The sequence below is a fragment of the Cheilinus undulatus genome, linkage group 22 (assembly GCF_018320785.1).
Source record: "Cheilinus undulatus linkage group 22, ASM1832078v1, whole genome shotgun sequence".
Lineage (NCBI taxonomy): Eukaryota > Metazoa > Chordata > Actinopteri > Labriformes > Labridae > Cheilinus > Cheilinus undulatus.
The window spans coordinates 322,139-338,502 of NC_054886.1; the positions used below are offsets into that span (position 1 = coordinate 322,139).

At 39.2% G+C, this 16,364-nt stretch overlaps 1 protein-coding gene across 1 annotated transcript in view; it reads right to left on the reverse strand.

Annotated features, from left to right (window-relative positions):
- The window catches only part of chrnb1l (cholinergic receptor, nicotinic, beta 1 (muscle) like), a 30,051-nt gene extending 14,794 nt beyond the window's left edge, over window positions 1-15,257 (reverse strand). The window contains exons 1-9 of the mRNA XM_041779759.1: window positions 15,158-15,257; window positions 11,970-12,103; window positions 7,912-7,956; window positions 7,420-7,529; window positions 5,333-5,441; window positions 5,099-5,246; window positions 4,805-4,990; window positions 2,612-2,835; window positions 2,346-2,524 (exon numbers count right to left, since the gene is read on the reverse strand). Of these exons, the coding sequence (XP_041635693.1) occupies window positions 2,346-2,524; window positions 2,612-2,835; window positions 4,805-4,990; window positions 5,099-5,246; window positions 5,333-5,441; window positions 7,420-7,529; window positions 7,912-7,956; window positions 11,970-12,103; window positions 15,158-15,257 (1,235 nt within the window). The remainder of the gene's footprint in view (window positions 1-2,345; window positions 2,525-2,611; window positions 2,836-4,804; window positions 4,991-5,098; window positions 5,247-5,332; window positions 5,442-7,419; window positions 7,530-7,911; window positions 7,957-11,969; window positions 12,104-15,157) is intronic.
- Window positions 15,258-16,364: the final 1,107 nt, after the last annotated feature.

Genomic DNA, 16,364 nt, shown 5'->3' on the forward strand with positions numbered 1-16,364 from the left:
TCTGCTCATTGTTACTTTACTTTACCTGACCTGTTCCAAATTTACCCTGATTAGTTGCAAAATGCCCTACTTTTTTGATGTGTTGCTGCTATTAAATTTAAAATTAGCTAACATTTACCCTGAAATGGTAAAATATCTCACTTTCAACATCTGATATGATCTTCATGTTCTTTTGTGAAAAAAAAATATGATTTTATGGGATTTGCAGACTTGTATTTTGTTTTTTTACATTTTACACAGTGCCCCAGCTTTTATGGATGTGGGGCTGTAATAGAAGCTGTTTTAATCTCTGTGCTTGACTATGGAGATGCTTTTCACAGAAGGGTGAAGGGAGAAGAAATATGGCTTAAAACCGCAGCCTGTCTGCTCTGTCAGTAAGGAGAGATCAGCATTTATATTTATCTATTTATAAAGCACTTACAGACAACATGGGAAACTATTATACCAGGTTCCAAACATTTGCACAGAGATAAGAAGATCTACTTTTTATTTTCATGCCCCAAAAGCTTGGAAAATGCTCAGAAAAAAACCTTAAATTGTTTACATTAACATTGGTAAGGCAATTCCAAGTTTTAATTGCTTACCTCATTGATTTTATATTCTAAGCTTATTTTTCTTATTGTTTTATTGTTATCTATCACTGTAAATGTGTTTCTGAGGATTTAGATCAATAAAGTAACTAAAGGGTGCAGAGCATTAATAACTGTCAGAAAATTCCCCTTTAAACTTCCACTGGTGGAACTTGAGGTTAGATTTTTGTGTCTTTCAGTTGTCTCATGTGAACGGTGTGCTGCACACATCATCAGAAACGCTGATAAGGACTGACTGCAGGAAAGCAGACATACAGCAAGCGTCTTCACAGGGTCTCTGAGCTGCTTTGGCTCCGGCTGTAACTCTGCCAGGCTCCCAGCGTACTTTACTATAAAAGCTATTCTGGCGCCAGCACCAACATTCACACTGGCACACTACAAAGAAGATTCACGGCTGCGCTGGTTTTTATTAACGTTGATAGAAATAGCTTTCTGCTGGTGTAAGGATAAGGTGAAGCCCATCTGAACTAGGCCACTGATGTGTTTGAAACTACAAGTCTCTGGTATTTCACAGACCTGATGGATATTAAAATTAAACTTTGGCAATTTATTCTTCTAATATCCAAACACTCTGACCTGAAGTTGATCAAGCCTCAGCAAAATTTCTTCAAACAATATGATTAAAAAGTGACGGTGTCCACGGCTTTGAAATCTACATTTTCAATTGCACACAGCAGGGGGGTCAAACTCAAGGCATGGGGGCCAAATCTGGTCCGTGGCCCACGGGATCATACCATATTTTTATCATAACTGGCCCACCAGTATGAGGTCTGCAGATTTCCTCCAGTATAAAAATGTAAACTTAACCTTGATGATTTAAAATATCCTTGTTAAGTCATAAGAATTAAAAAAGAGTAAAGAGTTGAAATAATTTGATAAAAAGTCAGGAATGTGGGAAAAGAAATTTGTGTTTTCATTTAATATTTTCTAATTTGTATATCACAATTATGACTTAAAAATACGGTTTTGACTTTTTAATATCATATTTTAATCTTTTTAAATCATAATTTTGACTTTAATCTCATATTTTGACCATTTTGATTCACAATTTAACATTTAAAGTCATATTTTTACATTTTAAATCAATTAATTTGAATTTTAATCCAAAATATTAACCTTTTCTATTTTATTTTTATCTCACTTTTGAACTGTTATAACTCAATATTTTAAATGTCATCTCACATTAAGAATTTTATGATTTTGAATTTTATCTTATATTTTGGCCTTTTAAACTCTTAAATATAACATTTATTCTCAATTATTGACCTTTTGATTCAAAAATCTAACTTACTGTTTTGAATTTTATCTTATATTTTGGATTTTAAACTCATAGTTCACCTTCAAATCTCTTGATTTATAATTTCTTTCTTGCATCTTAAACCTTTTAAACTCTTGAATATAACTTTTATTCCCAATCATTGACCCTTTTGATTCAAAAATTAAACTAATCGAATTTTATCTCATGTCTTGCATTCAAAACTAATAATTTTGAATTTTATCTCATATTTTGAGCTCTTAAACTTCTGATTTTAAATTTTATTTATTTTATTTTATTTATTTTATTCAAAATCATTTATCATCAATGTTAATTTTTTTTTGTTCTTCCTATAATTGGTTACCAGTGAAGATGATGTTGACAGTTTATGGGGGATTTTGACCCAGTTAGGCCCTCAGCTTAGACCTAAATTCAGAATGTGGCCCCTGCTGTGATTGAGTCTGACATCCCTGGTCGTTCCACTAGTGGATTCTTCTTACCTGCCTCTCCAGGGTAAGACCAGATCAGGGTTGATCTTTCGAAAGAAGTACTCTCCACCAGGCTGCCTGCTGTTGTAGCTCGGGATGGGCGTGTCCTCTCTGGAATCCTCCTTTAAAAGAGGCTCCTCCGGGTTTGGTCGCATCATGCCAATGTATTTAGGCAGGAAGTGAATGAAAACCTGTGAATTTCAGGTTAGAAATATGTAACCAAGGGTATCAAGGTAGCTCGGATAGATGCAGACTGAATATGTTTAGCTTTGCCTCACCCTTCGAACCCAGTTTGGCATGATGTGCGTGCTGGGTGTTCGGTGGTGCAGATTGAGGACGACTACACTTAAGATGACAGAGAATGTGACCAGGATCATCGTGAACATGACATAGTTGACAATAATTGGGATGCCGAGGGAGGTTTCAGGGACCCTGTCAGCCAGCAGGAGCATGAAGACGGTGAGAGCAATGAGGACAGAAATGGAGAGGGTCATCTTCTCTCCTGCAGAAAACAGAGACTGTTTAGAGAATAAAGGAAGCAGTGGAACAGCAAAGTCACTCTGTTTTCTTCAGTTTAATGCATCATATCTTTCATCATGTCTTTAAAACTGGCAAGAGTGTCTAAAAATGGTTAAAATGCATTAACGTGATTGAACTTGGGAGTCACATGAAGCTTAAATGGATTGAAAATGAAACTCAGAGTATACCAACAGTCTGACTGAAGCTGTTTAGGCCATTCCTCATAATCCTACTGTTGATTTACATACCATGGAGCTCACAGCGTTAGTTTTAGATTTCAATGTCCTGTTGTCAAGAGTATTAACTGCTACTTTTTATAAGTGCTATAGAAACAATTTTGATTGTCAGCTCTTGTCTAAAACAAAGGTATATACCTTATATTGCCAAAAGTATACGCTCACCTGCCTTGACTTACATATGAACTTAAGTGACATCCCATTCTTAATCCATAGGGTTTAATATGATGTCAGTCCACCCTTTGCAGCTATAACAGCTTCAACTCTTCTGGGAAGGCTTTCCACAAGGTTTAGGAGTGTGTTTATGGGAATTTTTGACCATTCTTCCAGAAGTGCATTGGTGAGGTCACACACTGATGTTGGACGAGAAGGCCTGGCTCTCAGTCTCCGCTCTAATTCATCCCAAAGGTGTTCTATCAGGTTGAGGTCAGGACTCTTTGCAGGCCAGTCAAGTTGATCCACACCAAACTCTCTCATCCATGTCTTTATGGAGCTTGCTTTGTGCACTGGTGCACAGTCATGTTGGAACAGGAAGGGGCCATCCCCAAACTGTTCCCACAAAGTTGGGAGCATGGAATTGTCCAAAATCTCTTGGTATGCTGAAGCATTCAGAGTTCCTTTCACTGGAACTAAGGGGCCAAGCCCAGCTCCTGAAAAACAAGCCCACACCATAATCCCCCCTCCACCAAACTTTACACTCGGCACAATGCAGTCAGACAAGTACTGTTCTCCTGGCAACCGTCAAACCCAGACTCGTCCATCAGACTGCCAGATGGAGAAGCACGATTCGTCACTCCAGAGAACTCGTCTCCACTGCTCTAGAGTCCAGTGGCGGCGTGCTTTACACCTCTGCATCCGACGCTTTGCATTGCACTTGGTGATGTATGGCTTAGATGCAGCTGCTCGGCCATGGAAACCCATACCATGAAGCTCTCTACGCACTGTTCTTGATCTAATCTGAAGGCCACATGAAGTTTGGAGGTCTGTAGCAACTGACTGTGCAGAAAGCTGGCCACCTCTGTGCACTATGTGCCTCAGCATCTCTGTAATTTTACGTGGCCCACCACTTCATGGCTGAGTTGCTGTCATTCCCAGTCACTTCCATGTTGTTATAATACCACTGACAGTTGACTGTGGAATATTTAGGAGTGAGGAAATTTCACCACTGGACTTGTTGCACAGGTGGCATCCTATCACAGTACCACGCTGGAATTCACTGAGCTCCTGAGAGCGAGCCATTCTTTCACAAATGTTTGTAGAAACAGTCTGCATGTCTAGGTGCTTGATTTTATACACCTGTGGCCATGGAAGTCATTGGAACACCTGATTTCAGTTATTTGGATGGGTGAGTGAATACTTTTGGCAATATAGTAAAGTTATAAAGCCATGTAGGATTTTGATTTTCAAATTTAATTTCATATGTTCACAGAATTTGTGTACTCTAACAGAATTTACAGTCATGTGCTTCAAAAATTCTGCTAGCTCAAATAGTTTAGCATCAATCCTGTTACAAGTGAAGTTGATTTCCAGCCAAGGTCACTTCCCTTCAATCTCTAATAAATTCCTTCAAAGGTCTCCTGCCTCATGGAGTATTCCAGTATTAGACCTGTGTTCTCTGTGACATTAGATACTGTGTCATGTCATCAGAGCCTGTCCTATATCACGTCTTGGCAGTGATGTGTAGTCAGGGTGTCAGAATGTATCATGTGAGCTGACCTGCTCCTGGAGGCAGGTAGAAGACAAAAATAGCCAACACGCTGGTGAGGATGCATGGAACAATGATGTTGATGATGTAGAAGAGAGGCTTCCTCTGAATGATGAGGTAGAAGGTGATGTCTTCATACAGGTCCTCTTTGACGTTCTTTCTGGAAGGTTTGTGACAGATGGCCCATTCTCCATTTTCTGTTAAAACATTCATTCATAGCTATGAAAAGGAAAGCAGAGTACACAGTAGCTAAAGACACATCATATAAGACTAGAGGTTATGTGTGATTCCACTACTGGCACTACCAGTGAAAGCGTTTTCATCTATAACAATCTCATGAATCTCTTTTCCGTCATCATCCAGAAAGTACTGTAAGTCCACCTCTGAGGCATCATAGGTGTACGAGCGGAAAACCATGCTGCAGTTCTGCCAGTCGAACGGGAAGTAAGACACCTAAGGGAGAGGACATCACAATAAAACAGTAAATAGTGGGGTTATGAATGAAACTCTTCTGGCTGATATTTCATCCATGGTTGTACCTGTATAGAGCAGGAGCTGCGGTAGATGGCTGGGGGAAGCCAGTTGACTGTCCCATCACTGTAAACCAAGACGTTGACATAGAGCGCTACGTCAAACTGACCGTCATTACTGTTGAGATAAAAAAAAAACCAAACAAACATGTGATGCTTATAACTCCAACATGTCTGCATCCATTACATTGCACTTGTCTTGCTTTCCGGTAGAGATTGGGACTCTAGTTTCAAACTTAAATGCAAGTCACACTTAAGTTGCAAACAGATGTGATTTAGACCTGACATAGACTTGCTCCTCAAAGACTTCTGCCTGAGTTTTTCAGTTCTGATCTTTTAAATAGACAGTTTTATGTCAGCCTCAGTGATTGTGAGTCACAGAGTTGGGATTTCTACCTTGGGATTCCTCAGGAAAGCTTTCTTTCTTTCGTTCAGATTCAGGCTAAAGGAGAAGAAGAACTGGATTTTGTGGCAAATTGGTTAAAAAACACTGCATATTGTATTTCCTGATATATGCCTGTATCAGTTTCATCAGTCCACCTATTCATTCATCATACATACATGCATGCATTTGCCCATCATCCATCCATCCATCTATGTATGCACTTGTTCCTCCACTCATACATGCATCAACCCATTCATGCTTCCGTCCATCCATCTGACTTTTCGTCCAATCATCCATGCATCCATCCATCCATCTATGCATCCATCTATGCATCCATCCATCCATGCTTCCATCCATGCATCCATCCATCCATCTATGCATCCATCCATCCATCCATCCATGCTTCCATCCATCCATGCAACCATCCATGCATCCATCCATCCATCCATCCATCCATGCATCTATGCATCCATCCATGCATCCATCCATCCATCCATCCATCCATCCATCCATCCATCCATCCATCCATCCATCCATCCATCCATCCATCCATCCATCCATCCATCCATCCATCCATCCATCCATCCATCCATACTCCTTCCTTCGTATAGCCCCCAGTTATAACCTCAAGACACTATGAAATGGATAGTTCCAGACTGTACTTTCCGTTATACTATTCATAAAGAAAGGTCAGACATTAGTCCACAAGAAACTCTGCAACATTTAGCAAAGTTTCAGGGGCAGGAGAAAACCTCTTTGTAATGCTGGCCCCCACGAGACAGTTCTCAAACCTGAAATGATAACAAAATGTTGGGGACCACAAACAAAAAGAAAGTTTCAACTGAGCTCTCATCTCCAAATCCTTTGAGGACACACAGGGTGTGTGGTGAGAGTTGCCCTGCCAACTCCCTCTGTGGAGAAACATTCTCTCAGTGTAGATTCCCCACCATAAGATCTCACAGAGACATGCGAGATCAAATGTGACTTCAGACGAACTAAAAACTTCATCTAAATCCTAGCCTGGCTGTCAACAATTGGCCGTCATGGCGTGTGTTACAGTTGCAGTGAAAATTCAAAAAGGTGGAAAAAAGGAAAGGAAAGATTTTTTTCAGATATCTGGTATTTACAGATTCATATTAGCCAATACTGATATTATTGCTGATATTTATATGTGTATTTGAGACCTAAAACTTCAGTCCTTTGAACACACCTTAATGTATAAGGATTTAAAAAGAAATAACTTAGTACTGAACTTAAACACACTTTAAGGTTTTAAGATCCAGGGTGAACAAAGAAAAAGACCTCTACTGGTATAAGTCTGCTGCTCCAGCTTTGGTCTGGTCTTCAGGTACTTAAGTGCACCTCTGGTAGGTCTGTTGTTACTAACAACTGTCTGTTAGTACAAATCTCAAGAATTTGCAGCCAAGATATACTGAATTTCACAGCCAAAATATCCGTTGTAAATATCTGCAGAAGTGTTATCTTTGCCGATATGATAATGGCCTTCTTAAGCTAATATCTGCCGATATCGATAGCCTCATACATTACTTCATACCAAGGACAATTTGTACGTACCTTAAAGTAAACTGTAACCCAAAATGCTATAATTAGTAAAGTAGACGTCTACTTTGCATTGTTGTTGTTGCAGTTGTTTTTTATTTTGACATTGTAAAGTGTAAAGTACATGTGCTATGAGTTTCATAAGACTCACTTGTTTATGAGGTAGATGTCGGGACGCCACACCTTGTTGGGAGGAATCCTCAACACGCTGATGTCATCGTACTCCTCTGGGTTCCATGACAACCTGTAGTCTGACCACGCCTGTCAGAAACAGCAGGTAAGAGCAGACAGAAGAGAAATGAGTGTGATAGAGAATAAAAGATGATGTAAGTGTGACTACAGTGCTCTGTCGTTAACATCCTAGTTTGTCCTGTTTTTCCTAATGATAATCTAGACGCTCAAACGTGGCTGTCACAACCACTCAAGCTGCCCTGATTTCTCATTAGCGAAGGCGATGGACAGAAATGAGAGAGAGCGAGAGAATCAGGGAGACAAAGCAAGAAATAATTTGTGGTTATAGAAAGTGGCAGGTCCACTTGAGGGGCAGAGCGACAGAGCAGCCAAGAAAGGAGGAGGAGAGTGAGCAGAGTCAGAGCAGCAGAGCGAGGCTCAGTGATGAAGATGAATGGGTCTGTGTGCATACCAGATTCATGAACACGTTGGTTGTCATCTCTTCGTTCTTCTCGTTCTGCAGCAAAGAGGGACACAGAGAGGAGAGGAGAGAGGGACACGCTTAAATGATCCATCATGGGTCGTTCTATGACAGCATAGTTGCTCCATAGAAACACACTAGGTTTGGACTGCAGCATCCGGCTGGTATGTTTGTGAACATTAGTGCTTTATTGAAGGACAGCACTGCATATGTAAGAATTATTTCTGTTAAAACACACTCTAGTGTTCTTAAGCATGGTTAAAATGCTTGGAATGTGTTTAATTTGTTTACGTGTAGACTTAGGGTAGAATTCTATGATCAGCACATTTTGTCTTAATCTAATAACATAAAATCAGTTGCTTTTGTTTTCAACTGTTTCCTGGAAAAAAAAGGTATTTTTCCAAGTCAACATCAGCTCAGTCAGGACCGCTTTGTCAGCAACCATCCATGGTTTGCAGTCATTAATTTTTTCTTTATCAGCATTTATTTATTTGCACTTATTGTTATATTTGGTGTGACTGTTCATGGATCCCCCGTTCCTCCACAGGCCTTGATGCACGGGTGTCAGACTTAAATGCGGCCCACAGTGCAGTTTTATCCGGCCTGCATGATCATATCATATCTGAAATAGAACTGGCTCACCAGAATGAGGTCTGCAGATTTCCTCCAGTATAGAAATGTAAATTTAACCTTGAAGATTTTTAAAGAATCCTTGTTAAGTTTTAAAATTCTGAAAAAGTAGAGAGTAGAAATAATTAGATAAAAAGTCAGGGATGAAGGGAAGAAATTCATTTGTGTTTTCATTTCATATTTTCATTTTGCATCTTAAGATTCTGACTGAAACTTAGAATTTTGTCTTTTTATTTCATATTTTGATGTTTTCAATTCATAATTTTGACCTTTTCTCTAATATTTTGACATTTTAGATTCACAATTTTTCATTAAAAATCATATCTTGACCTTTTAAACTCCTAACTTTTAATCCCATATTTTCACTTTTTAAACTCCTGATTGAGAATTTTATCTCATGTTTACCTTTAAGAGTCACAATTTTGAATTTTATCTTCTATTTTGACTTTTTAATCTCTTGATTTTGTATTTTATCTTATATCTTGACTTTTAAACTCATGATTTTATTTCTCTATCTCATATATTTGCCTTTAAAAAACTTTATTTTGACTTTTATTTTTGTATTTTGACTTTTAAGACTTATAAAGTCAACTTTTTATCTCAGATTTTTATCCTTTAAACTCATTCATTTATTTAGCATTTATTTGACATGGACACACAGTAACACTGATGCTTTGAAATTTAATCATTTTTATAAAAAAAAAATTTTTTTTTTTTTTTTTAGAAATCTTAAAATCATTTATCATCACTGTCTAATTTCCCCTATAATTCATTACCTGTGAAAACACACTTGACAGTTCTGGGTTAAATCTTGACCTTGTTAGGCCCTCAGGTTAGACATAAATTCAGATTTTGGCCCCTGCTGTGACTGAGTTTGACACCCCTGCCTTGATGGAAACCATAAAGCAAAAACAGCACATGGTCCTGCTCTTCCTGTACCTCCAAGTAAAGCCTAGGCAGCAAAAAACCCAGAGCACAGCAGGTGTCAGTGACAACAGACTGAGACTGATTAAGTCAGAAGAAGCATAAAAGGAGGAGCTGGGGTGGAGGAGGGTTGCTTACAAAGGGAGCAGCGAAGCGTAGCTGGCCTAGATTAGGCTAACTATGGCAGTATGAGTGTGATTAGCCAATAGCATGCCCAGGGTAGAAGCCAATCAGCTGACTGCCAGCTCATGAGGGCTTGACCAGCTGATCTCAATTATATGACTGTGCTTGAAGATATGGCATGCCTTAAACTGACACTATATGCTTAATTTTTCCCTTGTAAAGATAAAATCACCTTGTAGCTATAGCTACAGCTCAGATGTAGCTATAGAGTCACAGCAGTTTTATCAGAACTGGACCACGACAAAAGCCAAATGCCAAATTAAAACCTTTAATGGCAGGAAAGATGTTTTTCTCTTCTCTCTCCCTTCTTTGACAAGTTTGTGATCATTGCGGTTGGGTTTGAATTTTACTGTAAACTGGTATTTTTCTTCCTGTGCAGGGTTTGATGAGAGCAGTACACATTTGGATTTAAGATAAACCTCCTGAGACCTGAGCTTTAGTTTGGAAAGAACTTTTAGCTTCTCCCATTTATTTGGGATAAGTCTGATAAGTTAAAACATCAGCCTCATACTTGAACAGGAATTCCTTCAAAATAAAAAAAAAAACACTTAAATTTCAAAGAAATTACCTAAAATTTTGGTTAAAAACTATCAGACATATTTCTAAAGTATGCCATAAAAAGTACACCAAAACTTATTTTCATGGTCCCCAAATCTTTTAGTGAAACTTTATCATTAAGCCGTGAAAATGTCATGCAAATTTCTGAAAATTTTCAAGCAAATTCCCCCTAAAGTTTCCTAACAATTAAAAAAAAAATTACAGATACATTCTCCAAATTTCCATGAAATGGTAGAAAAACATCCAAATGTCCAAATAAATCCCAGAAATTTACCCCCAAAAATTCCTTTAAAATTTCAAATGACAACCCCTGTGCTATGTTCCCTCTAAGGCAGTGACACTAAATGTGAGGCTCTTCTGTAATTGTTTGTGGCTCTCTTATGTCTTAATTTTAAATATTATTCCCCCAGAAAACCTTAAAAAGCAGAGACTTTTTGCCAATTTACAAATTTTTGCCACTTTTCACCCATTTAAGCCATTTTTGGCCATTAAACACCCTTTTTTCTTATATTTTAGCTGTTTTGCAACTTCTTTTTGCAACTTTTTCCCATTTTTTTCCATTTTATCCAATTTTTGCCCTCTTTCACCTTTTTTTTTTTTTGCCAATTTTTGCCCATTTAAGATACCTTTTGCAATTAAAAAAAAACCTTTTTCCTATTCCTCTATTTGACACTTTTTTCCAATTTTTGCCCTTTTTTTCATAATTTTTCACCACATTCAGTCCAAATAAGCTACCTTTTTGCCATTACATATCACTTGTTTCCTTTTTTCCAAAATTTTTGCCTCTTCTTTTTGCTATTTTTCACAATTTTTGCCACATTTTGCCCATTTTAGCCACCTTTTGTCATTACATACCACGTTTTCTATTTTTCTAGCCCATTCATGCCAATCTTTTCTGCTTTTTGCCCATTAAAGTCACTTGTCACTCATTTTTTTGCCACATTTTTGCCACTTTTGGACCATTTTTTGCCAACTGTAAATAATTTTTTTGTCACATCCCACCAATTTCTTCTACTTTTTCAACCCATTTTCATCCCTTTCACCCATTTTTTTGCTGCATTTTGACCATTTTTGCAACCTTTAACTTATTTCTATTGCTGCTTCAAGCCGTTTTTGCCACTTTTCACAATTTAGATTGTGGCTTTTGCAAAGATATTTTTCAACAATGTGGCTCTTTGCTTGAGCGGTGTTGAGTAACACTGGTCTAAGGTGTTTTACTGCTCTGCTCTCCACCTCTTTGGGCAGGAGAGAAAAAAAGTTGCACGGTCAAATATCCTCGATGAGTTTTGACTGTTTTTTATTCTAATATGAGCTGTGAACAAAGGTGCATTAGTGCACAGGCTGGCTGGTATGGTAGCCCAGGGCTTCTATCTCCATGGGGGCATCATGTGTGAGAGATGTAAAGTATGAATAACTCATAACAGTTGATGCACCGATGGCAGGGCTGATATTGACAGCCGCCAAATGTGGGTGGATTCCAGCCATGGAGGGTACCTAACTACACGCTAACTTGAAAGGGCATTCTGAACACTTATCTCAAAAATCGATCAATAATATGATTACCTACCATGGTGTAGGGAAGCCAAACTGTTACCTGTCCTCATACGTGCATGCAGGGTCTTAGGAGGTTAAGGAAGATGACATACCTACCTTCAAATATCCGATAGCTGAGTCAACACCTCAACACATAAAGGATGTACAGTAAACTGTGTACTTTTATGTTTGTAGCTATCACCATGTTTGTGTGTATTTACCAAGCTGACCAGCTGCGAGAGGGTCATCCCAACTCGGACCATCACCTTCTCCTCCCAGTAGCGAGCCGGTCTTACTTTCATGTTGTAGTTTTCAAAGATCTTCTTATGGAGCCGTCGCTCTGTTTCTGAGGCTCCTGGATGAACAGATGCAGAGACACATAATGATGAGAGGGAAAATCAGACCCAAGGGACTGAAGGTTAACATCAGCAGAAAGAAAAGACTGAGAAAAAGCTCAAAAATCTAAATACATGGCCAAAAATATCAGTATCTTCTTTCTTTCAATTAAAGTATCTTCAAGGTGATTAAAGTTCTTAAAAGCAGAGATTTTTTTTTTTAATTGTAACTGATCAGATGCATTTTAGCCTAGTTATTACTATGTAAGAGGATGTTTCACATTAAAAATGAATATGGATTTGTTTGTAAACTAAAATTTGATATTTTTTTCAAATATAACCACACTGTGGCGACTGTATCTCTGTAGGTAGATTTGGTCACCCTGCAGGAAGGTTGTGGGTTTGATTCTCAGCTCCTGCATGTTCATGTCGATGTGCTCTATGGAAAAATACTGACTCGTTTGCTCTCACTGCTTCCTTGGTAGCGTGTAAATGGGTATGGATGTGTTTAGATGGGATTAGCTGATGCTGATGCCTAATTCTCCATCCTATGTCATCAGTGAGTGAATGGGTGTGAAAGTGTGTGGCCTGCGGTGTAAAAACGCTTTGAGTAGTCAGATGACTAGAAAAGTGCTACACAGGCTAAAGTCCATTTACTATTGAGGAAATCAGCTACAACAAACCATGTCCAGGTGCTAAGACCCAAGAGAACAGCACATAATGGTTTCAAGAGTTTTAAAGCCAGTGAGTTAGGATAGGAATGTTGGGATTAGTGTCGACACCACTCATTGGTTCCGAAGAGAGGGTTTGGAGCCGAATGGAGATCTTCACATTAGAAACTTAAGTTTTAATCAAACCAGAAAAGGTAGAGGTTAAATCACGCCACTATGCAAACGTCTAAATCTGCCCATCTGTGTGAAACTTCAGTTTTACATCCTTTATTCGGTTTCTGTCATGAACTGGAAATAGATCCCCCTGTTTCAAGGTTCAGGAGGGGTCAGAGGGACCAGAGCTGTTAAAGTGAATCACAACAAAAGCATGACACATTACACAGGTCACGATCCACAGCATGATTGTTCTCCTGGATACATTGAGCCAGAGCTACCATGGTTACAGTGGTGCAGTTGTGCAGGGATGACCCATGCTATAAATACTATACTCTTTGTGTTTGTACATCTATATTCTCTTTTAGACTGGAATGCAAACAGCATAAGCTAAATGCCACTGTCCTTCCCTAAACAAGCCATGATATTTTATATCAAGCTTATAACTGGAAGAACTGAGTTTTCTGCAGGAGGACCTGCATCTGCAAAGATACATGCATCATGCAAAAATCAGTTATTCCATTTCAAGCCTGGACAAGTTGGTGGTATTTCTGGATGTTGTTGCACTAAGAAAAATGAATCTGGGCGAAAGTAAATTCAACTTAACTTAATCTTCGATATCAACAATAAAAATCCAAGTTTCTAGCGTGACATAAGCAAATCTAATTTTCCTTTATCATTCCTTGTTGTTTTTTGCAGTGAATGATTACATTTGTAGTAGGTGAATGCTATTGGGTTTGTAAAGATGAGGTTTCTTGGACTATTACTTTAAAAGCTGCAGATGCGATCACATTGGTGGTTATTACCTCTGTGGGCTGTTGCTGCATCGGCAGGTTTTACAATGCTCCAGTATTTAAAGATGATGGCGTGACTTTTATTCCAAATATGTTCAGAACAATGTGGAAAAGATGGAGAAGGACAGATGGGACATGCAAAAGAAGCAACCAGAAGGGCAGGTGCTGTTCGATGGGTAGCAAAGGTGACTGAGCTAATGTAATTGATATGCAGCAGGGGGATGGGATCAAAGGGATGTCTGGGATACCAGGGACAAAAATAGACTCTGATTAACAAACAATGAGTTGTTAATATGATTCATTATATGATCCAGAGCAGGATACTCTTGGATTTTTCTGTGAAATAACAACTTATACAACTCTTATAAAGGGCACAGATGAAAGACTTCTTTTCTATGGGCTTCCCTCTTTCTTTTGTCTCCTATTTATCTTTCTTCCCTTTGGGGAAAAACAGTTGTTAGGCAGGCCTTGCAGGAGGACTTCAGAGGCAGGACCAATTGCCATGGTCCCACGAGGAGGCTCCTAAACACTACCAGGACGGCTCCTTTTTTTCTTTTCACTCCCACTGTGAGGTCAGCAGGTCAAAGTCAAAGCCCTTCAGCCGAGCTCAGATAAGACCAAGTCATCGCAAATCGATTCCAATTATGATTTTTATCCCCAAAAAACGCAGAGGAAGTGGGATCAATACCAATTTAACTGAACTGACAGGCTGCAGCGGGATTGGAGTTGCTGGAGTGTTATCTGATTGAGCAGTAGGTATATGCTGAGTGCGGAAACGCCTAAATATGCTTGCATATGGAGGTTGCAAGGAGCAGCCTAGCAGGAAAAAAGGTGCAGGGGCAGCGCTAGGACAGCTAGAGGAATGGGAACAATGCACCGCAGGTCAAAAACACAAATAGGGCAACCATTTGTTTCCCAAGTATGGCATGGGGTCAACGGTCAAAGTCAAATACAGTAGAGTGTTTTTGTTTCTCTATCTACTCCTTTCTTTCCACCACTGCCAACATTTGTCTTTGTTTTCAAGTCACACAGTGTAAAAGCTGGCACTTGAGTTGCAAATTTGGACTAGAAAATGCTTGAAGTTTGATTGGAGTTGAAAAAAAAAGTATTTTAATGATTAAGACAATAAAAAAAACATAAATATCCACACAAATTCCACATGCACACTGAAAAACTTTGACACTTTTTCCTATCACATGGTACCAAACATGATCAGTGGTGTCCTAAAGTACAGAAATCTTAAAGAACTACAGGTTTTTACCATAAAGAGAGCATATTGACAATATTTTGATATGACTGGCAGGAGTTTGTTTGAATTTTTCTTGATCCAAAAAAAGAAAAAGCCAAAGTCAGGTGCCTCAGTCTCTGATTTGTCATCATTCTATTAAGATAGTATCACTTGGCGCATCTAGTCGGTCTCATAACAATCCAAAGCACACATATTCCAAAAACTTACCTGTTAAAGCGACGCAAATGCAGCTGCATACTAAAATGAATGTGTTCATCCTTATATTAGAGTTCATTCTCATCTTCATTTGTCCAATCATTACAGTCATGGCATCTTCATGTGCCAATCAAAGGCCCAGTTCTCCGCTGTTCAGGAAAAGTGATGCCCTGATCTTGAGTCGAGGCGAAGCGTCCTTAACAGACACCTTTCTAGCTCGGGTCACACCTTCAGTGGAAATGTCGCTGGTAGACGCCTCCAGAGCTCAGCTACCGTGTCTCCCTCTTGTCCTTTCGTCTCTTTGTGGCCATGGCTCCATGGGTAAAACCATGGCCTGATTGGGTGCGCGTGCTGGGAGTGACGAGTGGGCGGAATGTGTTTGTACTGGGAAGCCTGTGGGGAAGGCACCTGTTGGTGCTCTCCAATCCTGAGGTTAGCACTGCGGGGACGGTGGAAGAGGAAGTGGAGGGGGTAAAGGAATGGCAATGGGCTATGGGTTATGACAATGGAGATATTTTTGGGTGGAGAACGAGGGGGGCAGGGAGGAGTGCGGAGTGGGTGGGGGCTGACTTTCTCTGAAGCAGTTTTTCACTGGTGGCATCTCATTTTTAACGCTTTCTTCATCCTGTGAGTGACCTTCCTCTATCTGTTAATCAAGCTCCATTATCTCTTGCTGCTACCGAATTCATTCCAGTTACAAGTCTGCAAGTTGTTGCACCAACTACAACCCCTACCCCAAAAAAGTTGGGGCACTCTGTAAAGTGTAAATAAAACTGGATACAATGATTCGCAAATCTTATAAACTCTTATTTTATTCACAATGATACATAACCAACAACATATTAGATGTTTAAAGACATTTTACAGTTTCATTAACAATATTAGGTCATTTTGATTTTGACGACAGAAGCACATCACACAAAAGTAGGAACAGGGTTAACTGATGTAGCATCCACTCTTCTTTAACAACAGTCTGCTCAGCACTGATAGTTCCTTTCCAGACGTGCAAGCTGCCCATGCTATAGGCACTAATGCAACCTCATACTAGAGATGCAGGATTTAGAGCTGTGTAGGTAACAAGCTGGATGATCCCTTTGCTTTGGTCAGAACACGTGGTTTACAAAAAGAATTTCATATTTTGATTTATCTGACCACAGAACAGTTTTCCATTTAGCCTCAGCCCATTTTAAAGGCCTAGAGAAGATGGCTGTTTTTTAGG